The 26,285-nt window shown below is 30.3% G+C and overlaps 1 protein-coding gene across 1 annotated transcript in view; it reads left to right on the plus strand.

Moving 5' to 3' along the window:
• The window catches only part of LOC136983250 (uncharacterized), an 81,127-nt gene that overhangs the window by 24,134 nt on the left and 30,708 nt on the right, over nucleotides 1–26,285 (plus strand). Inside the window, exon 2 of the mRNA XM_067279947.1 lies at nucleotides 14,084–14,289. Coding sequence (XP_067136048.1) covers nucleotides 14,084–14,289 — 206 coding nt within the window. The remainder of the gene's footprint in view (nucleotides 1–14,083; nucleotides 14,290–26,285) is intronic.

Below are 26,285 nucleotides of genomic sequence, written 5' to 3' on the forward strand. Positions count from 1 at the left end.
TTTAATTTTAATAATATTTTATGCAAAAATTATAACGTTTAATTTAAAAATAAACGGGAAGTAAAAGTTCGTTTGTATATAAAGTTAACACTGTCTTTAGTTAGGCTTATATTGTACTGAAGCTGCAAGAAAAATCTAACCTGAGAAATAACGGTTTTAAATTCAAATTCAGAACTTGTCATATATTCAATATTTGAAAATTCTAAAGGAGGATTCCTTTCTTTCTTTCTCATGAATATTTTCTTACAAATAACAATAATAGCATCTTTTCGCCTTTATTCTTTAAACAAATATATACATCATAAATTTGTTTTTCTCGAAGGAACAACCGACAACACGCTTTATTTTGCCACCAAATAAGCATTTTGTTGTAAAAATAAACTAGGCAATATCCAATTTTCCGTAAATAGTACATCGCATCTGTAAAGATAAAAGTAATAATTTTATTCCCATGAAAGAATACTTCATCTAATATTCTGCACAATCAAACAAGAAAAGAAAAAAAAACGGTTCAATTTAAATATTCTTCTTTAGGAATATATATATATAAAGATAAGCAGAAAAATAAATAACATTTTTGTTTATTCTAAACAAAACCAAACTAATATAAATAGGGATTTGAGAGGATCTTTTCGGTTCTTATCGTTTCACCTGGGACGTTGCTCATCGCATTCAAATCAATGACAATTAAGTAAAAATTCCCATTTTTCTAACCCATTACGAGGAAAATGATAATGTCCCATTAATTTTGCCTCATTATATGACAAAAGTAATAATTTTATCTCCATTACAACAAAATTAATAACTCTCCTCCTTAAATTACAATTTTGCTCCCATTAATTTTTGTCCCATCACAAAGCAATTAATTTTTCCTCCCAATTACAACTTTTAAAACAAATATTAGATCAGTATTGAGTCTAACAATTTCTCTTTACCTCTTTTTTTTTTTCTTTTTTGATAAATTTAAGTGTTTGATCGCAAAGATTTTTAAAAATTATTTACTCTCTTCTAAATTAAAAGTCGACTCTGTTCCAAGCGAAATATATACTTTATCTTACTTAAATACTCAATTGTTTTTAATATTTTTATTTAATAACCAAAATATTTATTATTTTTTAATATTTTAATTAAATTTTTTTAGTTTTTTATGTAAATATAATAGATTTTTTCCCTTAAACTAAATAAAATAGATTAAAAAGCCGTACTGAATTAAGAATTCACCTTTAATTAAAGCGAGTTTACTAGTTAAAAATTTTGATAGGGAATTGTGGACGGAGTACGTAGTTTGAATGACATTTTTCTGTTTGGATCCTAGTTTGGGAAAATGTATTTAGCCTATAGTACATATACAAGTGCCTAGTGTTTGCTCTGAGTCATGATGAACATCTGGATAAACATTGATCTGTTAGTACTATTAATTTTCTTCCTGGTATCTATTTTTTCTTAATTCGTGTTGACACAATGTTTTTATGAATTATTTTGACGTGTTTACACGCTAAATTAACTTTTTAAAGACGATATCCAATATTAAAGAGACAAGATATAAAACAAAATCGATACCGTTGGCATATTGAATCATTTAACTATGGAGTCTATTATTAAACATTAATGTGCTAAAGAACCGTAAGAGTTATGGAACTTAGGTGTATAAAACTACAGAATTTATTGTGAAATTTTATAATACGTCTGTTTCAATAAAGTTTTATATAAGGAATTATTGAAGAAGTTTATTCTTATTGGAAAAAAGCGGAAAAAAATATAGCTATTCTGAGCTGAAACTGTAAGCAAACAGAGCTTAAATTAAAATTTAATATGCAAAAAAAATGCTTATTTATTTATTTTTAAGTCTTAATATCCTTATTAAACTAGAAAATATCGAAATGTAATTTTAGAAAAGTGTTAAATGCCTTCGATACGCTGTCGATTTAAAAGTTGTTTCGATTGTTTCCACACATTCCAGTCAGGAACGCAGAAACATATGGAGCTGCAGATAGGCCTTAACTTCTACCTATCCGGGATTTATCTGAGGGGCCAGTTCATTCTCTTCACACCCGAGTGGCGAGCCAGAAGCAACTGACCAATGGGCTGAACCGAAAATTGTCCCCTACAACTTCACACCGTACCTCTGTGCACACGCTACATTGCTTCTGTATTACTAGAGGCAGTTGCTTCTGCTTCAAGTCACAGATTGTCACATGGTGACAGGATAATGTAACCTTGGTTATCTTTTCCAAATTGCGAGAAGCAGGAGCAGAGTGCAATTCACACTCTTCTATTATCACAACATAATTCGGAATTTACAGTCTTTCTAGCCTTAGAGAAGTATGTACTTAAATTATTATTGCAAATTACTCTTCTATTTTTATACGAATTAACGAGTGTTAATGAGAAGATTCGTTTTAAGCGCTTGTTTAATCAAAAATAGTAGATATTAAGCGTATGAAACATAAATGTCTTTTGCTGTGTGGAAAAATACAGTGTTGTACACATGATATACTGTACAAACAGTCGTGACTACTGAAATTCTTTCCGTCGACAATAAAATTTGTACAAATTATGGCACGAAACGATATCCAAACATATTTACCAACAGAATAATCAATCGGAGGGACAATTTGCATTCGAGAGATTGATCTTTGTTATTCGAGTCAACATTCAATCCAGTCGTGCTTATTCAATTTTTGACTTTGACTAACAATGATTGGATCGCGTGTTGCACCTCTTGCAAGAAGACCATTCATTGGTCGATCACACGCCAACTATCGTGTCAATTAATTCACTCCTTAAACCGTTTACAGTTACCAAACTATAGGTCTCGAGCAAATTTCTATAATTGCACTCGAAACGTAGAGCCGTTGTCTTTCTCTCGAACATGCATACAGACTGCGTGAGTGGACGAAATAACGCTTTATACCGGGACGCTGGCCACTGATAAAAGAGGAAATTGAATCACGAGCCTGCGGTAGAAGATCCGACCATCATAAAGAAGCTTTGGTGATTAGAGGAAAAGTAGAGGTAACTGCGGGTTTGCGTGTTGCAGCTTCTCCCATTACTGCCAATCTGACCGATAAGCGGCGCAACAAACACAGATGATGATGTAATGGTTTCTATCCAGATAATTATATACAACATTAGGTAGAGGAAGAAGCACCGCTGATGATGATGATGATCCGGATGATGGTTTTGATGAAATTATGTCATTTTGCTAATTAATTTAAAGGTGTTTTTTGGGATTATTTTAAGTACATTTTAAACAGTTTTTAACACGATACCTCCATCTTTATACTTGTTTAACATTAATTACTTTCTATATTCGTGTAGATATACAAGTATATACATAATTTAACAGCGATTGTTTTGTGTGGTAAGAGCTCAAAGCGTTAGAATGCGGATTATCTAGTAAATTAGTAGTTAAGAGCTAACCGATCATGACTCAATCGCGGCATGAATCATGGATTTACAAATTGCAAATTTGATAAATTGTGGTTTAGTGAGTCACTGACCGAAAAGCTGCTTGCAAAAGTTTGCAGAGTCTCGGGTGGTGACCAACTAACTGCACACGCTGTTCCCGCAACATAATTAGAGGCTAAAAAGGAAACGTTAGCTACAAAAGTGAACGAGTTGGGGACATTATCTACAACAGTAATAAAATGGCACATGCGCGATTAAGATTGTTATTAGCCGGGAGGAAGGGCGATAGAGCTTATAATAACAAGTGGAAAAACCTTTCCTTCCGCCGGAAGTGACGATCAGTTATTAAATGTTGTGGGTTGAATGTCGCATTGATTGTCTTCTGCACTACAAACCGAGCTCTGGAGATCAATAAAGTATAAAAAGACAAGCCGACTTCGGGTAGAAGTGTAATTGGGAGAACAGCCTGTGGGCAGCCGATTGGAAGCAACTTCCGGTTGAGGGTGGCATAGTCAAGTGTTTATTAGAAGAGAGAAGTGATGTAATGTCGCGTGGCCAATGTTAGGGAAAAATACGACAGAGTGGAGGCAAAAGTTTCCTTACTGTAAAGTTTGCAGAGTGTAGAATGAAATATCACTTCGCCTGTGTTTTATCTTTAGACAGGTTTATAGCGTACAAAAGCTTAAGTTTTGGACGTCTATCGAACAGCTTCTCTAAACGATTTCATCTAAAAATATCTGTCTTGAGAGGGAGAGTGAGAATCTGATGTTCGATATCAAAATACAAGCTTGGATGCATTTAATACACTCAACTTTTTCGCTTGTTTCATCTTACAAACAGCATTTTAAGCTTAAATTTGAACGTATTGTATTACCAGTTACTAGATACAAAACCGAATTTTTCATTAAGAAGTAGGATAAGTTTATAAATAAAGCACATTTCAATTAAGTCAATCCGGCAGAGACAGTTTTAAAAATGTGTCGCAAACTCTCATAAACGTTGATATTAAGCTTAGTTAATTTTTTATTTATTAAATTACAAGATTGCAAAAATTAATCGGATATAATCCAATTAGGAGAAAATTTCATCGAGGGTAAGCGAAACGAGAGTCGATATGACTGGCAAACAATATTATATAGATTGCCCATAATAAATAAGGACTTTGTTCCCAATCAAAAGTATTCCACTCATCCGGCTCGGGGCTATACAGCAGCATTCATTAGATTTCTCTTCTCTGACTTCTCCTAAATTACCTTTATTCTACTTTGCTACTACTCTCTTCTCGCTCTTCGTCGGGTGGTTGCAGTTGAAATTTTCCAGTCGCATGCAATGATTGAGTGAATGTGAAATGCAACATCTGCGTCGAGACCTCCCAAATGTTCTCTATCGGTTAGAATAGTTGTGGGTGTTACCGACAAGCAGTTAAGTGGGTCCATTTCGTTCTTTAAATAACTTCGTTACCTTGGTTGGTAATATCGTCTTCCACTTTGAAAGCCAATTTCGGTTAATTATTTTTCATAAAAATATTTTGCTACAAATGGAATACTCAATCAAGATGAGATTATAGTGGGCTTTTTTTGTAAGAGAGTTACGCTTTGCGACCACGAAAGCTCGTTTGAAACAATTTTGGAATTCTCGTTTGGGGAGGAAAATGATGTTTACCGAAAAAAAAAATTCGATTTGATGACGGCTCTTGTTTATGAAACACAGACTTGAATGTTATCTCTGCTACAAATGACCCTTATATAACATTTAGTAATAGATTTTTTTCAATGTTTTCTCGATAAAAAAAAGTAACGAGATCTTATTAGTCCGATGGAGTATTTCGTGTGTTTAAAAAGAAACGAAGAAAATTATTTAAAGCGATATTTTCCTTCAAAAACTCAACATCTTGGGTGGTAAAATCGGTGGAGATTGAAATCAAAACTTTCCAAATAATAGTCGCCTTTAGACGTTCTTCCCTCTTTTCCCGAGTAACATAAAAATTCGCCTTTAGCAAAAGGCAGTACACTTGATAAATCGAAACCACATATCGTCTTGTACGACAGAAGATGACAGTGGAGACACCTTTACAGTTCGATCCGATGTTAATAATTACTTGGAGAGAACTGTCACAACTCACCACGACCAGAAAGGTTTGTCGATGATAGAGGAAAGCGAACTGATGTCATCGGAAAAGTAGCCAAAGCCATTTTTCATTCGCATGACAAGAAGGGAAAATATCAGAAGTACGAAGCCAGGTGGACAGCTAAATAGCGAGATTATTTATCATCCGATGTTATGACAACCATTGTTGTCCTACTGCATACTCCGGGGTATGAAATCCCATCCTATCGACAAACCTACACGTGACACTCTACCGAATTGTGCTTACTGTTTACATTGATTATTTCTTCCATTGACCAAATTAAAATCTGTCATGGTAGACGTGACAAAAGATGATGGTGAAATTAGAAGAAGCCAGAAGGAAGTAAACGAGGTTAGGATGTACAGTACAGTACATACACTCGGCAACAATCGAGTTAGGAGTGGTATAAGCAATCAGATAGTGTTGATTGGTCGATAAAGTTAGAAAAGACGAAGAGATTGTCTTCTCCGGATCTATGTTAGATCCGGCACAAACTCGATTAGATTTTTAATTCCACCAAAGCTTGAATGTGTGCAGACTTCTGAAAGCAAACATAAAGATAGTATGGCATTTTTAAAGTAAATATTCCATAAACTCATCCCCTTAACTTGTGATGTATGGTTGGATTGGATTGAAGAAGCGATAGATGGCCCGTTGTATGATTGAGATTTGGGGTGTGTGCACGTGCTTGTGTGCACAAGAAATAATCAGGAATAAAATCTCTCCTCCTTACTTCTGACGTAAATATTGATTCAGGCTCAAATTTGATGTGGATGTTACCTAGGACGTAAATTAGCATGGTAAACAGCAGGTAATTAAGTAATAAAAGTTAGTAAATTGCGCACTTGCAGCGCTTTTAATGAAAATATCGTAATTTTGACACTATTTAAGAAATTGTTTAGCTCTGGTTAGAACTTTATTTTTCTCTAAATTTTGATTTCATTGGACATTATAATTGTAGATGCAAATTATATTTCATTTTAGAGAATGTAAATTTGATTATTAATGAAGTTAGATACGTTGAAGAACGTTCAGTAAATCGATATAAATTGTAACATGATTTACGAATTATGGGCTAAAATCATTGTTTCTAATACAAATAAATTAAAAAATAATTATCTATAACAAATCTGAGCGAAGAAAAATGTTCAGAAACAAGGCGAATGAAGTGTAAACCAATAGATTTAGAGATCGTAAAGGCGAATACAGAATGCAACCTCACTTCTGTGGCATGCAATACGAACATTATCAGATCCAGCAGAATAACATCTACAATTACAGATGTAATATGAATAGTAACAGATGTAGCGTGACCGGTTACAGATGTACAGTAACAGATGTAACAGATACACTTAAGATTAAACTTCTAAAATTCTTTTCTTATCCTTATTATAGAAAATTCTTTTTCCAACCTTCTCTCAAATCAATTAATAATATCTTATGAGAGAAAGCTATTAAGAATCGGCGTTATCTATTATTCACCAAGACATTTCTAGTATTGGACATTGAAGATTAGTCTTTGGCAAACTTTTATACTTCACATGTCGTCGAAGGGGCAGATGGACGTTTACACGCGAAACCCATATATAGAATCTGTTAAGGATTGATTGTTCTTTAAAATTGCAGAAAGTACAATAACCGAGGGAGATTAATAAAATTAACTCCTTCGAATTTATGAGTTTAATTTCGAAAGATGCTTATGACAGTTGAAAACGATTCGTTCTCTAAAGTTATTATATTTTTTTTTTTTCGTACGGATTTTAGACTTAAAAGGTTTTTCTAAATATGAATTATCACTTCAGAATTCATTTCTTTCATTGAATTCATCCATTTTAGCTAACTAAGTGCTCCTCGTTCCTCGTCTCTTTATCGAAAGGGTTCCTCCTCCTCGTTTTCTTTTATCTAACCAAAAGTGTTTAGTTTCTTTAAACATATCAAAGGAATTGATGGCGTTAATCACCTCAGTAAGTGTTCTTTACTGTTTTTCACTTAACAAAATTAATTTTCAAGTTTTAAAACAGCTATTGGCAAATTTTGTAATAAGAATTCAGGTTGAAAAAAAAAACAGTGACACGCCCCTGCATCAGTCGTGATAGAAACAAAAAGAGGGAAAAAAAGGAAAAGAAAGACAGTGAAAATGCTGTCACGCATGTCCGATCATCAGTATTCAGTAGTAGTTGGTCGGTATGTTGTAACTGTATTGATTAGAATCTGTTTATAGCAAACCACTAAAGGTATTTGCGTGATATTCTCCCGTACCACGCCTATTGTGACGTGATTGGTCCGAATTTTACCATTTTTAGTTATTAAAATTTTTATTCAAATTATTTATAACCTGGATTTGGTCAGTTGTAAAATGTCACGCTTATTTTTTAAAATAATTTTTATTCTTTTCTTTTAAAGTCAAAATCAATGTAAAAGTATTATCGCTATCTCAACGTTTCGGGTTTTATCATTGACAAATTTTATGTTGGAGTTTTCTTAAAGAAAAATTTGCAGGTTTTAGAAAAAGTTTGGAAAATTATTTTTAAACAGGGAAAAAGAGAAGAAATTGGAGATGGCATTCTTGTTACACAAGGAGGGATAAGAAACCTTAGTTTCAGTCCTGGATAGGAGAGAAGCAATAGTAGTAGCCTTCTCGATAACTTCCTTCAATGGTACAAAAACACTTATAAAATTGACAAGTGGACGAGTTCGTGAAATAAACCTCATCGAAAAAGAAAAAAGCTTCCCTTTTCTCAACTTTTTTTCGGAAAAAAAAATAAATATATATATATAAAGCATTGCGACGAATGTGTCAGGTTTCTTAAGGGGTCGAGTGTTTATTTTTTGTTTTAAATCTTTTGCTTGCGTGTTAAATTTCTTAGTTCACTTTTCGAAGTTTGTTTATCCCAAAAGAAGATTATCACAGACTTTTTCTACGATAGATTTTTTCTTTAAATTTGAGAAAAATTATGGAATACACTAATTAAAAACGAGAAATAATTTACGTCTTTTAAAAGAATTCCTAAAGAGTTTGTATGGATAAATTAATGACTTGAAGTTATTGTAATTTAACAAAGAAAAATAAAAATAATTGAAATGATTTTAATGCAAATTATTCTAGTTTGAATGGTTGTTTTTACATTAAAGCAAACTTTATATTTAAAAAAAAAAATTGTTCTAGATATCAAATGACTTATATAATTATAAGAAATTTGATAATAAATAACTCATTAAAATTTAATGTGACTCTCCTACTCTAGAATTCACTATAATGAATGCGAGATACAAGTTATTAAAAAAGTAATTCATTTTTTTCGAAGAAATAAGCAATTACTACACAAAAAAAACACGTTAAAAAATACAGTTTTGACTCCTGTTGAATATCGTTTTAAGAAAATTCGAATGGAAAACTGCGAAAACATTTAATCGGCACATTTCTATGTGGAAGAGAAAGCAACCTTACATCTTTTTTCCTGATAAATGTGCATATTGCTCTAAATACATTTATCTCGTGGGAAATCATTGGTTGAGATGGTTCCTCTCCTTTTACCAACTTCATTATTACCTTAGAGGAAAATTGAAAAGGATGTTATATAAGTTGTTCGTGACGTAGTTTAGCAATAAGAAAATATTTCCTATTACAATCAGTGGTTTGCTTTTATAGCACCTAACAATATCCCAATGGTAAAAATACAATGTTTACTCTAAACAAATAAAGATGCTCGACGATTTTTGAAATTTTATTTTATTCTTTCCGGTGTTTTTTTTTTTTTTTTTTTTTTCTACCCACTTCCAACGTTACGTTACAGAACATATTAAAACTGTGATAAGAAAAACCTTTGCCTATCACAGTTTTTATATGCTTAAAATGGATATAAACAGTAGAATTTCATGAAATTTAAACGCATCGCTATAAAAAAGGATTGCGAATAGTTTCTATTCTTCTCGCTGCTTTGTGTAGGAAACTTCATTATGCTTGTAGTTTAACAAATATGCATAATAATCTAACTAAATTTAGTAATTAGGTAGCATTGTTCTGTAAGTTTGGTGGGAAATTTTGCCATTGAAACTGTAATAGCTGAATAGCATTGCTATGATTGCTCCTCTGGAGAAAAAGAAACAATTGTTTTAACTTTTTTTTTTTTTTCAATTACAAAATAGGGAAAAAAAGTAAAGGTTAAAGTAATCAGTTAATCAATTCTCTCTGTCCACTGAATGGAAAATGTTATTAAGTAGATTTGTCTCCTTTAACAATTCTCGACAGGAGGGAGTTTCTGTGTTTTACAAAATTGCCATTCTCAGCGAGAATTAACATTTGCTTGCACTTCTTTTCCTATCTTCAGAAGAAGAAGAAAAAAATCTTCTGTAATTTTGTTAATTTTAACTGATTGTAACCGAAACAAGTATCAATAACAAGCGCACCGGAACCATTAAGCTTTCTAAAAATGAAATTTTATTTTGATGTAAGTAAGTTGAATAAAATTATGAAAATTATTAAAATTTTATATTTATTTAATAAAAAAAATTATTATTAAAAAATTTAAATATTTCTGAAGTTTTAATTAAATTTATAAAAATAAAAAATAGCTTTATAAATATTTTATTCGATACTGTTTTTTTTTTATTTTTATTTTAAATATGATTTTATGACAAGAATAGAATATTTAATAATTTTTAAAGAGAAAATGTTTATTTTTCTTGTATTTAACTTGAAAGATGTATGTAAATAATGTTATTTTATAGAGTTTATACAAAAATATTCTTGAATAGCTTTTAAACAAATTAAAATTTTTTTTTTTTTGCATTTTTTCATGTTTTTTTTATTATTATTTTATTATATTTTCTTATGATTCTTACTTGAATAAATCTCAAATATTATTTTTTACTTTTTAAAAACTTCTCCGGTTTTTTTTACGTTATACAAATCACTTTTATATTAAATTTTGGATTAAAGGAATGTGATCATGCAAAACTATAAGCAATACGTAAGTACAGCATGGAAGAAATTGGAATATTCTTAGAAAGGATTTTGAAGAAATCACAAATGTCATTTGAAATTTGCCAATTTCTATGAAGGGTCTATAACATAAGAAGCATTTTATAAGAATTACAATATAAACCAACTTTCGATGGTTTCTCCTACACGCAATGAAATTCTGAGCCTAAGATCAATAAAAAGAGCAGACATATATCTCAATTTTAGTCAAAATCTGGTCGAAATCATGCAATTGAAAAGAAGATTTCGATTTGAAAAGTTATCACCCTCACCGATTGAAATATCAAATATTTTCTTTGCCATTCATATCTTTAAAAAATGATTTTAAAATTGCAAAATGATAAAATTACGAAGCAATGATGGAAGAGAGCAGAAACAACGTTCGATACTCATGCATGACTGCTAGAGATACTTTATCGGTTCGAGACAAGTGAATTTTAGGAGGAATTAAAGCTAGACATCTGCGCCTATTTAAAAGAGCCTACTCAGGTAAATGATTTTGCACTGACGCTATTTGCATACCAACAACTTTAGCAAGCAATCAACAGTAGAAAGAGCAGTTTACTAGCTCAGTTGAGAAATCTCTTCTGCAACAGTATCCGACACAATTCCCTTCAGACATCTTTCAGACAGTTCGCTACTTCTTCCTACATTTATCCTAATCCTTCTCTACAACTAAACTTTCACTTGTTTTATTTACTTTACAAAGCTGTTTTTTTTATATCAGAACAAACAAGATACACCCGAGTTGATTTTTTGTTTGCGCATCTGACGTTCGTCTTGAGAAAAAATAAGTTTAATCAGAAGAAAACTTGATATTTTGACATGAAAGAGGTAACTATCGCTTTACTTTTTTGTGATATTAGTCGAAAGAATTGATGCTCTACACCATATTAGAACCCAGCAGGTGCAGCTGCAGGTATAGCGATCAATCTTGTCAACTTCTAAAGCTTACAACTTCACGTCCAGACGACGTCACGAAACATACGGCCCATTACGTCACGCGTAGATAGCGTGATAGTCGGTGGACAGGTGAGCCGACACCATCCATCACGCACCCGACTGATCTTATTTGGCTGACGTCAACCGTCACGTGGTACACGCGTGACTGATTGCGAACACCCCACAGGAAGTTGTTTCACGACGACTTCCGGCGACATGTTCGCACGCTTATGATAAATGAAAGAAAAAGCGACGATACGTATTTTATTTATTTACAATTCGCATGGATGAAAGATTATACAGCTGTTTCTTCTCCTTTTATCGTTTCTCTTTTCTGCATTCTAATTGGCTTTTGATCTCCTATTTTCCCTCGTATCCAAATTTGATTTCCAATCATTATCGATTTTTCTTATTCCCAAATTAACTTCCTCGTATCCAATTTTTGCTCCACTTGCTCCCAAACTGGCCTTCATCTATTTCTCCCAGATGCAACTTTCGAGAGTGACTGATATCCCCAGCTTAACTTTAAAGACTCTTACCAAATACCTGTCGTCCTGATAGCTCGGAGCGCCAAGCGTGACAGGTGGGTGCCCTTTTGGCTCATTTTTCCTTCCTCCCGATCCAGAGCGATGGATGAACCATCCTCCCGCTCTGAAGAAACGACATCATCAATCTCTAGCAGAACTATTCACTATGGAGAAAAGAAAAGACAATGGCACACGTCAAGACATCGAATATGATTAGTGACGCAAAGCAGAATCCCGATTGATAAAAGTGCAACGGAAATCGAGTTCGTCGCAACATTTTTCTTTCTTCTAACAAAAATAGTTAACAGTTTCTGGCCTTTAAGAGTTATGCCTACTTACAGGAACAGAGTGTCCGTTTTCACCAATGCACTCTTTTCACTAGTGTAGCAGACATTTCCGCTTTGATCGATGCAGTCTGACAGATGCAGGACGTGTTTCCCATTGTTGTTATATTTAGAAATTAAATGATTATTCTCTTTTGTCTGTACTTCTTAGAAGAGAAGCTGTCGACGACAGTGATACACTATCTTAAAATAAATTACATAAACCGCATAATCGACTTGTAAGGAATTGGTGTTATTGCACTGTTACGGAAATCTGATCGCTTTAAAATAATTTGACGTAAATACAATCAACGTTTCTATATTTATTAGTAGCTGTAAATATAAAATACTCTTTAAACTTAACGAAAAAGAAACAGTAAATTCATTAATATGAGAATGGAAACAGTTCATAGATTAACCCAGAAAAGTGTTGTCGCAAACGATGTGCTTTCTCGAATAGTAATTCAAGTTTCAATACAAATAAGTGGAGCGAAAGCATAAGCCTATATGAAGGAACACATCTCTAAATGGGAATTTACACAATTGCACTATTTGTTATACTACAACAGTAACAGATGCTGTCCTAATACTATTATGGTAATCAGGGTTTATTCCAACTATTCGGAAGTCGATGATGGATCAAGAGCTCTATAATTGTTTGAGGAACGTCAATCTGTTTGTCTTTCATCGTGGAAAACTAACATCTGTTGAATAGTACAGATAATTAAATGGACGAGAAATTGTAGAATAATAAAAAAAAAAGGAAAATGGTATAAATATTATCCCAGTAAAATGTTCTTCTTTGATCGCATATCGAGTATCTTTAGCCATTTTGATTAAATTTCTAACGTTCTAAAAATGTTCGACTACATAAAGACATAGCAGTACAATTTTTAAATTTAAAACATTTAAGTTCACTAGATATTAAATTTACTGTTAAAATACAAATATTTTATACTTATATATATATTTTTTCCTTTTCCGAGTTTAAACTTTTAAAACAAATGATATAAACTGAATTTCTTTAAAAGAATAACATCCACATATATCATTTTTTTAACCGGTAAAAATAATAAATGTCAAAAAGAACTTGCTTGTTCATCTTTCTGTTCTCGTTTCTCATCTTAAAAAGCCAAAATGGGCGAAGATTTCCATTTTGTGGTTTGTAAAATAAAAACAAGAAGAAACTAAAATAACGAAGAGGAGGAAGAAGACGAATATTCCTCGTCATACAGGAACATGTTCCTCTTTAAATGTGCTCCGTGAACAAGGAACATGCACATTTTCTATTACTATCAAAAGAACAAAAAACGACTGCTTCCTCTACTTCTACTTCTTAAAGGATAAGGAATGTTTCTTTTTCTATCACTTTCGATTTTTAAAGAAAGATTTATTCTTTACAAAATGAGAAATAGGAAAAAGAAGAAAAGGAGCTGTATTTGTTATCCTTTAAGAAGTGGGAGAAAAAAGCTCTCTTTCGCAAAAGAATTGCCACTTCTACATGTCCCTTCCACTTCGAGAACAATCGCATTTATTTCTTTGACAATTAAATACTTCTTTTCAGCAACATAACCATTCAAACAGTCATTTTGGGATGATCTCCCGGTATCTATGCAAATATTTATGTGGCGAAACAATAAACGTTTATTAAAATAGCGGCTTTATGTTAGCCTTAGATGTGTAAATTACCAAAATAAATAGTGTTTATGTTTACAATTAAGAATGTAAGCGCGAAGTTAAGAAGTAATTAAAGAACTATATATTCTTTCAGGTATTCACGGTTTAAAGATGTGCGATTTGGATGTACCTGGTGCTGTAACTGCAGGTAAATCCGTATGGCTTAGGTGCGGTTACGACTTAGAAGAAGACGAGTTATATTCGGTAAAGTGGTACAAGAATAATGTGGAGTTTTATCGTTATCTTCCAAGTGACGTTCCGCCAGGTCAGAAGTACGATCTCCTGGGAGTTTACGTTGACGTGAGTATTCTACTTTTATTCACCTAAAGGTAAAGAGGAAGAAAAAGTTTTCTGCTGTGTTTTTTTACTAATTTAAAGTTGACAGAATATATTAATTTAAATTAGATAATTATTCTCGATCACGAAAGTTTGTTTTGGAAGACGAAGAGCAAAACGTGACGAAAGAAATAACATTTTAAACACATTACCTACATCAATTAGAGTAGAGATTGAGTTAATTAGCAATTATTAATATTCATGCGCTATAGTGATTGCTTGCGTGCGAAATTTATAAATACCACAAGCCAAACAGTTGTTAAAAGCATAATGAGACTATTACGGGAATATTCTGCTCTTTACTAAACACGAATCCTCTCCCCATCAATAATCTGATCGTTTGTGAAAGAGGTGTTTGTTGATGGAAATCGGAAATGTGTAAATGTTTCCCAGTGTATTGTTTGTGTCAAGGGAAGTCTTCTTTTGTTGAAAATACGATCTTCTTTCAGAAAAGAAGCTATTTTCTTTGTATCTAGTCTTTACGATGATGAAACGTTCTTCGCTATATTCTTTGTTCTTTAAAATAAAAAATATATTTTTGTAGGAACGTTGTAGTTTTCTCGATAGTTCTATGATTCCTCCTTAAAACATAGTATATTTTTCCTTTAAAATTTAAAGGTTTGGTGCCATAAATGTGTGTCATATTTTTAACTTTTTTTACTTCTTGAGTTTTTACAAAGCACTTTATAAGATTGAATGCTCTCAAGAAATTAAATATCCTATCTAAGTTTTAGTTTTAATCAAAACTCGTACTATAGAAAGTTATTGGATTTGTGATTACTCCAGATTTTATCTCAATTTAGATCATCTTGTGGTTTCTATTTTACTGGAAATAAAGAATTTATATCTAATCTTCACGTATTTTCATTTCTTTATTATAAAAAAATGAATGAATTGCACATGAAACAATACATAATTCAAATAAGAATTCAAACAATTCCCATCATATGTTTGAGTTAAGAAATAATAAATTAGAATTTTCCTTGCAGATTGTTATTTTGTGAATCAAATAGAAGTAGAAACAAAGAAGGGCACTTTTTCATGTCCTATCTTCAGAGCCCTTATTGAATAAGAGAAAATCATTTTTAAGAATAGAAAAAAAAATGCTTTTTGGTCTCGAATAGTTCTTATATTTTATCAAGATTGAATCGTAAGAATTCATGTCCTTTCTAAAACTAGCTTTTATATTCTCCAATTCTTCGTTGCTTTAAGAGTAAAATATTCTTTTCTGTTCTCGAAAACTTTTTCCATACTTTTTTTCAGAAGAACAACTCTTCTGTACCCAATTCTATCTTCTTCCGATCTGTAAAAGTCACTCGAAGATAGGAAGGAAGCCCATCGCGTCATCTTCACTTTCGCTATCTAAAGCCCTTTTCTTATATCTTTAAGTCAAGTTCTAGTAATATACAAAACAAATTTGGTTTTAAATAAATCGAATTTATTAATTTTTCTTGTCATTAACTAAGATTATGTACAGATTGGAAACAACGATGAACCAACTTGAGATCGCTCGCCATACTACACATACATCTCACAATATCCTATTTTGTTCCAGTTAATAACTTGTATAATAATTAGTATTGCGAATTTAGATTCAGGCCGTTATTAATTTGTTTGTATACATAATTGGAATTGCAAACTGTTCTGCATACATAGTACGGTGCTTTAAGTAAAGAATGCTAAAGTAATAAATCTGGTATATTTATAAATTCAGTTAAGATCATTTAAATCTATTAACCATATTATTATAGTTATCATAATTTTCTATACCGTGCATTTTGAATGCTTGATTGAGTTTAATTGGCCTCTGATTATTTTTCGACGTTTAAACAATATTTAATCTTATAATTTCCATAATATTTAAACGAATTTACTAAACGAATATCAAAATTTTAAAAGTATTTTTTTAAAATAAAAACACTACAAATAGAACGGATGTTATTGTGAAGTATCATAGATTTTGCCTAATCATATTCACGTTTCTTTTCAAATTTCCATAAAATATTGTTGTTAATTCTGAAAAAAATAGTTCTTAAATAATTTGTACATAAATTTTTAAATTTCTAAACAATATTACAAATGAAAATTGTTATATTTATTCATAATTATTCAATTTAGAATTGTAAAAATCATATATTAATCATCAATTCTAAAGCTCTTAACGATCATAAAATCTTATTTCGCAAATTGAAGAGCAACAAAGCTTAAATAAACAAAATTTCAAAAATATGATTATTAGACTGTAAATAAAATATGTAAATATAACCACAAAACATTTTATTAATACCAGAATGCACTTAAAAGCAATTTAATTCGGAATAAGCAAATTTAAACAAACGTATTTGTACACCTGCGTATATTATTTAGATAAAGATATTTTTATTCTTTAAGTAAATAGTATTTGTTATATAACAACTTTAAACTGAAACGTTTAAGTAGCTAAAGTCTATAAAGCTAAGTAACTATTTGTTTAATAAAGTTGAATATATTAATGACAAAGTTTAGAATATCCTTTCAACTTTTGTTCAAGTGAATTTGCACACTCAATATAAAAATAATATAAGTTTATATCATAAGATAGTATATTATATATATGTATATATACAATCATTGATCAAAAGTTACACATCAAGAAGGAAACGTGAGAACCGAATGAAACTTTATTAGTACGAACTGCCGTGGTAATAAGTCATTACAATACCATATCAAAGGAACAATTTTCTATGGAACAATGCTACAATTTAAAGAAACCATTGGAACCTTGTAAGACCTTTTTTCTGGATACATGCGATCATGAGGGTTAGGGGCATGGAGGTGTATACTATCGTGCAACAGGTTTGCCTAAAAATGTTGCAACTGTCCCTCCAGATCCCTCACATTCGTAGATGACAGAAACTGGCATTTCATTTGGTCTCACAAATACTCGAAGGGTGACAAATCTGAAGGCCGAGCAATCCCAGGAAGTGTGGCCTGCAGCCGTGTATTATTTGCTGGAAAATGGCTGTTTGCAACTCTGCCGTGAAAGACAACACGAGGGCGCAGAATTTTCTGAATGTTCCTCGTACCACAACTAGGGGTGTCCTATTGTCATACGAAATTGTTCCCCATACAGGCAGGTGTAACAATGAGGGCAGTGTGCCGCTCAACAGTAAAGGCAGTATTGAAGTATTCTCCAGGGATCCTCCACATTAAGTGATGGTTCGTTTTTAAACACAACCAGGATTCTTCGCTGTAGATTATACACTATCATTCCATAGTAGTCCATGCATCTCTGTCACGTCATCACTGCAAACAAAGCGGCAATTTTTGGGCGCTAATGGTAAGACTCCTAGCAGTCGCCGTACATGCAAATTTGTTTTTGCTAGTCACCTGTCAATGGTATGGGAAGATATAGTGTTCTGTAGTGAGGCTTGCACCTGTTTCTAGATGATAAACAAATGTGCTGTTGCACCTGTTCGTGCTTCTCTCATGAAACAAACCACCAGAGACGATTATCTCTCTGATGATTTGTTTAGGGCGTCTAGAATCTTCCTGCTGTGTATGTGTGCTCTGACTGTCAGCGCAGATCTGCCCAAATAGCGGGCAATTTAACGAAATCATCACTCTGCTTCTCTCAGCTCAAAGATGCGGCCTTTCTCAAACTCCGTCATCGAAGCCATCCAAAGAATAAGTACTGTACAATGGAAATTCTAAAAATAGTGAGCCTATGCAAGCGTTTTAAAAATATAATAAAATAGTATCTTTAAGGCATTTTGGCGGCATTACATGCGTACAAACTCAACTATAATCGGATCACAACTATAATTATTTACATATCTGTCTGAGACATACTGTAGCTGTATTGTCGGAGTTTTACAGTTATCTGAGTGTCCAACTTTTTTATCAATGAGTGCATATATACTGAGTAAACATTGACTTAACGTGGACTGAGAAGATAAAGAGTTACCAAAAATGACGAGTTTTACAACATAGCGATGATACTAGTCTAAACAGCGGAATTTTTGTAAAGGTATTATATGTGTGCATTCATATACGTTTTAACTATGTGCCCATGGTAAATATTTCTATTTGTAGTTAAATTTAAATTTTAAAAAATATTGGCTATCCGGTGGTTACTTTCTAGTTAGTGACATTCGCGCCTTGGCGTTTTGCAGTGGCACCATGGAAAAAGGTTTATATTCTTTTTTAACATGCGGAATTTATGCTATTATCAAATGTCGCCAGTGAAGAACAATAACTTACTTGATCCTAGTGTTAAACGAAAACTTTTAAGGAATAACGAGAGTCGAACTTCCAGGACTCTACTGTACGCAGTCTATAGAGGTATTCAGCATTCCATATGCAACCAAATTTGGTGGATACATTTCAAGACATAGAAAAGACATTTGCGCAAAAAATTAATACCAAAAATTACCACAATGACACTTTTAACACTAGGATTATAATCCGTGTGATTTTTGGTTTCGAGGATATTTAAAAAGTATGTTTTATCGAGGACATGTTACAAATTTGACAGCTTTGAAAGAGTATCGCACTGCATGTGAGAAGCATCACATAGGATCAATTACGGTCACCATTAAACAAATTCATCGTTCATCGCCTTCAGGTTTCGCACCTTTAGAATGGAGACCACATTGAGCAGTATTTTCTGCATCGCTAAAGTCTCTGTACAGCATGAGTTTTCGTACAAATAAAATGTTACTTGCAGCGCTAAAAGTGCCAGAGTTGTGATGTTTTTTTTTTTTTTACAGAAATTTCTTTCGCATATTCTGAAATATCTCCCATACGAAATTTGGTAGTATTTAGACTACTAAATATTTCTCTAGACAGCATTGATTAGAAGTACTTTAATTACGGTCATTCGGTGGGCCTATATAAAATTTATTTTATTAAAAAACGCTTTTTATATTTGCTTATTTAGTAATTAAGTAAACACGTTTAAAATATGAAATATCAATTAACTTACGTGAAATAAATTGAATTTCGTAACTTAACATTTAATCTTTCAACTAATGATTTATAAATTCTGCATTGTAGTTTATTTAAAACTCTTTCAAATTTGTAAAACTATTTTTCTTGATAACGTAGAGCTTGAATGTGTTTTCTGTCTAGCCAGAAACCGTTTTAAATCTTGCACAAGGCGAGAAGAATGATAAATTCTTCTCGGAACGTAAACATTTTTAACCCATTTTGATATTGATCATTCTGTTTAGAGTAAGTAAAATTTATCTATAACTAAATCGATACTTTACTTAATAATTTAAGATTTCTTTTATTCTAGAAGTGTCTTTTCTAAAGATAATATTAAGTTAATCCCGTGTAGTCAGTTATTTATTATTATATAATTTGTCGAGACCATTTCATTAAGATTTTTGAAAAACAGAATGATAAATATTAATTATTTAGCAATTTATGTGGATAAAGAGTAAAAGAAAGATCTTTCTACAGAGAAAATGTTCATAAATAGGAAAATAACAACATTATAAGTAGATAGGAATGTTTCCACTTTCTTTAATCCTACTAAAATAATGCTATTTAGGGAGATAGCCTTATTTAGAGTAATTATGGCCATGTTGCTAAATTAGCCAAGTTTATCCAGTGAAATAGCATTAAGGAAGAAATATATTTGCTGTAACACGGATAGAAAATTGTTACTCCAATGTCTGTTTACTCCAGCTTAAGAATAACAAGAGAATCAATAGGAGAATTCCTGTTGAGAATAAGATAAATCAAAACAAAATAAATTAAAATATAATTTCGCATAAATCTGCTACAACTAAGTAATCTGTGTTAAACTAGAACCACGATTATTTCTACTAAATCAAATGGATTCGGTAATATTTTTACTGTGTTTAATTTAGAGAAGTATTTTCTTAAAATAAATATACTTATTTAGTCCTCAAAGCTCAACAATAGACTATCGGTCCATTTGCGAAACATCCAAATGCACTTCCATTTGAGAAGAACGAAAATTCATCAGGGACGACGTTACATGCAGAGTCATTAAAGGTCGTTTAACGGGTGTTGGACGTCATACGAAAAGAGGTGAAGACATCAAATGGCATTCACCAATTACTCTTACACAGAGTCGTAAAGCCGGTGACAAAATGTGCAAATGTGGTCGCCAACCGTGCTATAGTTTTTTAATTTCCTGTCGTCGTTCTGGCGATTGATGAAGACTGTAGATATTTTGGTGTTGGTGGTCAAAGTTTCGATTTTATCTATCGAATGGTTGGATGTTTCGTGATTGTTTAACACGCGATTCAGACATTTCGATAAAGTTTCATTTAGCATTTGGTTTCAGAAGAGAAATTAATCTATCAAATGAAGAATTTGATAGTTTTAATCTTTTCACTTATTCCATTATATATATATACATACATATACATTAGTATTTTTTAAAGTTTGAATTTTTATGAAATTGTTATTTTAAAAAAATTGATTGGTGTGTATATAAAAAATTAATATTTATATTTAAATTTGTGGAAAAAGAAGATTTTTAAAAATAAAATATAGAGGAAATATAAGAAAACTCGAGAGGAAACACGTGTTTTTAAGGTTTAAAGGGAGTTAAAACTGTAAGGAATGCGCATTTTACAGTTACGGAAAAAAATAAAAGGAAAGAAAATTTCTAGTGATGACGAAGCAAATGAAAATATATAAAAGAAGAAATAAGCCAGAAATGGCAATTAAGAAGTGGAAGAATTGTAATTTTAAAAAGTTCATAAAAAGAAGCATTTGAATATTTTAGCCACGCAAGCAAAAGTGAACTTTTGTACGAACAATTGAAATTTAAAAAAAATTGAGTAAGTAAAATAGATTATGATCCAATATAATAAAATTTTAACAATTCGAAAGATGTTGTACAGTTAATTATTGTTATGATTATTAATTCCGAAAATGTAAACATAGCAATAATGATTAATTAAACGAGAAACTAACAATGAAGGAGTAGGTGCTCATTTATCAATAGAATCCTAGAGAATGACATTTCTGTATTTATAAAATTAAAATGAAATTCAGCAAGTTTACCTTGAAAACTTCCTTATTCTGAAAAGTTGCATGTGTACAATACTTGAAAGAAAATCGAAAATTTTATTCCTCGTCTCTTGTACTAAGAAGTATAATCTTCTGTAATCAAGAGACGGGTATCAAAAGATTCTACTTTCGGGAATTGTTTGACATTAATTTAGTGTTCTTAAACAATTTTAATTCAAGAGAGGTGAAGTTGTTAGTAAAGAACAAAGTCTGAGACTTGTAGATATTGTAAAATTTATCGAATGTTTTCTTTAGGTTTTAATTTTGACCCAAACTAATAAAGAATATCTTCTATCTTTGAAGAGGATGAAATTGGATGTTGGAGAATGGAATGAGGCAGCAGAAATGTGCTATAACAAATCATTATCTTTTTGCTATGCAGTGAACGTCTCTTCTACGGTTATCCATCCCAATTTGATGTTGTACAATAGCACTTCGAATTCTGAAGTCACTCTGTAATTATTTTAAAAAAGTTAAGAGCCAACTCATAGAATTGGTAGTGTTGTTTTCGGATGTTAGTGACATATGTTATTTTATTGTTTTCCTGAAGAAGGATTTTCAGTAATAGTTTGCTTAAATCGGATTCGTGTTTTATTCTCTAAATAGATACTACGCCCTTAAAAAAAAATAATAATTCGAATATAAAACTAGGTATTATCTTACAATGTAAGAAATATCGATTTCGAGTACTTTAGACATAAAAATTAATGAAGTATTTTATTTTATTTTGTATTAAATTTAAATAATCTTCAATATAATCGATAAAAATTTCAGCGTGTTGTTACACGATAATTTTTTAAAATTAATTCTCTGTGTATTACCATTATATTAAGTTCATTTCAATGAGCTTTCTCAAATACCAAATTCAATTTCTTAACTTTAATTAAATTTGAATAATTTTAAATAAAACTCAAATAATAAGTAAATATTTTTAACGACTAATTTACGTTGTTTTAACAATAATTTCTTCAATAAAATTTATATTTATAAAATTATATAAATAACACTAATACAAATTTCAAGTTTGACAAAGAGAAATATTATCCTAGTAGTAAACACGGGAATTGAAAATTGGAAAAGGAAACATCCTTTCCAAATTTCCAATTAGTAGCCTATGTTTACATCGGAAAAGCAACGAATGCAATAATCATTTTATATAGAATAAACCTATTCTCTAAACATAATGTAATTTTATGTACTATATAAGTACACGGTTCTTTGTTTGCCATCTCATTGTTTATCCAAAACTGTATAATGACAATCATACAGAATTCTCTCTTGATTCATTCGTACTAAAATTCATGTAATAAACTTTATTAAAATTCAAAAGAATGAAATTACAACAGAATATTATATTTTATTATAACTCGGTTAGAATCATTTTCTGTAAAGATTTAGCCTGGAGCAATATATTTTATAGGAAAAATCCATAAAGATTAAAGACAATTTATTTCATAAATATTTAAAAATTTTATTTTTATTACTACATATTTATGTATTTAATAACATGTAGAACTGATTTTTATAGTTTTATATATATCAAAAACAGGTATAATAATGATTTTCTCCATCTGTCGATGATATTTCTATTTATTAATTTATCTATTTGACAAGTTTATGGCGTGTTGAAGGTTGTGTATTTGAATCCTGAATGACTATTCTCATTATGACTATGATTTTAATAGAATTAGTTTATCAAATTATCGTTATCGATATTACAAAGCTGAAAATAAATGAAATATCTAAAATTTAATGAAGCTGAGAACGATAATCATTTAAGTAATTAAAATTGTTTTTAAAACAAATTAATCGTATATTTTTAAGGGATTAAATTGATTTAATTTTTTCTATTGGTTGAATAATTTATGGGTATTTTATAGAATTGTTTATTCTTTTAATAATAGTCAATTATTATTTAAAAAATTATGTTCTATATAAAATAAATAAGGTTAAAATATATTTCAAATAATAGAATATCGAATAATTCGATCAGAATAATTTCTGTTATCATCCTAAAGAATAGATACAGAGAGTTAATATAAAATCAGATTTTCAATTTAGATCATTGTAAAATTTATTAATCTTTCGATTTTAATATTAAGTCTCTTTCGTGTCCATTAAAATAATCATAGGTTAAAAGGAATATAAATTGTTAAAATAATTTCCCAAATATAATAAATTTTGTAAAATTCTTAAATGAAGTTTCGAATAATTCAATGTTGATTTACTTGCTTAAAATTTAATTTTAAAGAATCGCCGCTTTGTGTAATGAATAATATGAAGCATAAATTATAAAAATAAAGAAGAATATAACATAAAAATATCGAATTTTGCCTGAATTGAGGCATGGAAACTGAACAACTTTCGAAATTTCCTTATTCTGCTTCTGTCTTTTTAACTGACAGAAGCTGATTACGATACCATCAAAGAAATTTTATCAATGAAAGTGTTTGGCACGTATACACGTCAACACAAAATTATTTCTTTACCATTAAATTTTAGTAAAACTAATCAATTCTATCTGCAAACAGCTCGTATAATTAAAAAAGTAATTAGTGACGTTTAAGAATAAGATATATTTATCCTGTCTTTTCGGATTAACTGAAGATAGGATAAATTATTTCTTACATGCATCGCTAATAAATAATATTAAATGTTAAATGATATTGAATATCAAAGAGCGCTCGCTCGAACAGTGCTAAAAATAGAAGTTTCATCATTAACGTGTATATGGCATTCTGTATCTTTAATCATTAAAAATTATAAATAATTTATAGTCTATTTTAATAAAAAAAATGTATAAAATTTAATATTATTTTTCTATATTTGTGTTTAAAAGGTAAGGAAAATTCCATAAATAAAATGGTTTAATTTAAAATATAACGCAATTAAATTAAATTTTTTACTCTGCATCCCTTAAATTTATTATGTTTAATTATTGTGATTAAATTAAGAGGTTTTTTTTTTAGTTACGTTTCGTATAGAGAAATTTGTTTTAAACTAGAAATAATTTAGTTAAAACAACAAAATTTTAATGACATCTCGGAATCATAGATCAACACTCGAATACTTTAATTTTAAAATTGAGGTTAATTAAATTAATCAATAAATGCTTTAAAATTAAATTAAAATTGATTCCGTGTATACTAAAAGTAAGATTTTCTGCTATTTAAAATAGTTAAAGTCGATCGAACTCATTATAAAATGCATTAAATGTTATACGTTCCATTTATAACTTTTGATTTATGGTTTCTTCGTATAAAACGTAAAGACAAACCAAGAAAAAGTGTCTTGTAATCTAAGAATGGTTTGTTCCCAAGAAGAATTTTATTGATCATATTAAATATAGATAAATGAAAGTTCAATAGTGTACGCGACTTGTCCTCTTAACCTGAAACAAGTTCGATCAATCAACCACTTGAGAATTGTATGATTGGATATAAATAAAAAATGTGCTTCTCGCTAGTAATATTTTTAATCTTATAGTAGTAGTAACTATGTTTTATCTTTCGTGTAATGTGTAACTAGTATTACATTAAAGTCCAAACGGTTGGAGTCATAAACGTGTTTATGTAACGATCCCTTCTGCTTCTTGAATCTTTAAAAAAAATATATTCCAAATGATAAAAATGGATCTCGAAGATTATTGCTATTCTTTACACTCCAAGAAATTTCTACGTAAGATTTTAGTCATTTTATTTAAGAAATACATTTCATAAACGGAATTTAAAGCCGATATCAGAGCTTTAAATTATTCTATTGATTTTAGTGTCGAGGTATTAAAATTTCAAGTTCGATATCTATCTGACGCTCAATCATCGCCTCCACTCATAAAGCAGGTTATAGTCTAATTACAGCTTTATCCTTTAACTATTATTTCGAAGTGACGTTAAAGAGCAATGTACAGCTCACATTTCTACTCTTATTTTCATAATTTGTTGCCTAACTCTTAATACATAATTAAGAATCAACACGTAAGCGTATACGTGATAAGCTAACTTCATTAAAAAGCTTACTGTTAATTCATATAATTGAAGCATGTTTTATAATTTTAAAAAAACAGAGAAAAAAATAAATAAAATTTTCTATAATAAAGCATATGCGAAGAATAACATTTGAGGGTTATAAAAAATATATTTTTGAAGAGCCTACTTTCTACATACGCACACGCAAGCAGTGTTAACAATGAAATGCTCACGCAATATTCAGTTAATGTTAGAAATGATTACTGCTTGGTGAATTCGCTTCTAAATGATTCATCTATAGAATTGTATATGAATAGATAAGAGTTCTAATTATAATAATTAGATATTTGTTAATAAAATAGTTAAGCGCCCTCGTGGCCTCTTTAAATTCGTTTAAAACATTTTTTTTTTTTTTGTATCTTTTGAACAATATAAATAATATTTTAAGTGATTTATAATGCATTTATTAATTTGTTTTCTGAAAATTTAAGTTTGCATGTTGTTATATGCATTCAGAGTTTTAAAAAAAGATATATATATATATATATATATATATATATCATTTATTATACGCTTGAATGTATTTTTCCACGTTTTATATTTCACCTATATTAAATTGTTGATTAAAATAGACATTTTATTAATTAAAATAAATATTTTTGCATAAATTAATTATTTAAAAGAGTAAACTTTAATAAACTTTTATAATTATTTAATAAATAATCATCAATTTTCCTAGTTAACTACTAACAATTTTTAGTTCTTGTAAGAACTTTCTAAATAGAAAATTTCCATCCAAAAACTTTAGCAGTTAATATAAAAACGGATATTCTTACATTAATTATTAATTTTATTAGGATATTTAATGTGGATCACGTTAAGTAGATGATGATGATGATAGCAAGAGACCGTAATTAAAGATAGAGAAGAAGATAATTAAAAAAAAACTCTTAGTCT

Source organism: Centruroides vittatus, unplaced genomic scaffold (assembly GCF_030686945.1).
Source record: "Centruroides vittatus isolate TY-2023 unplaced genomic scaffold, ASM3068694v2 contig_879, whole genome shotgun sequence".
In the NCBI taxonomy this organism is placed as follows: domain Eukaryota; kingdom Metazoa; phylum Arthropoda; class Arachnida; order Scorpiones; family Buthidae; genus Centruroides; species Centruroides vittatus.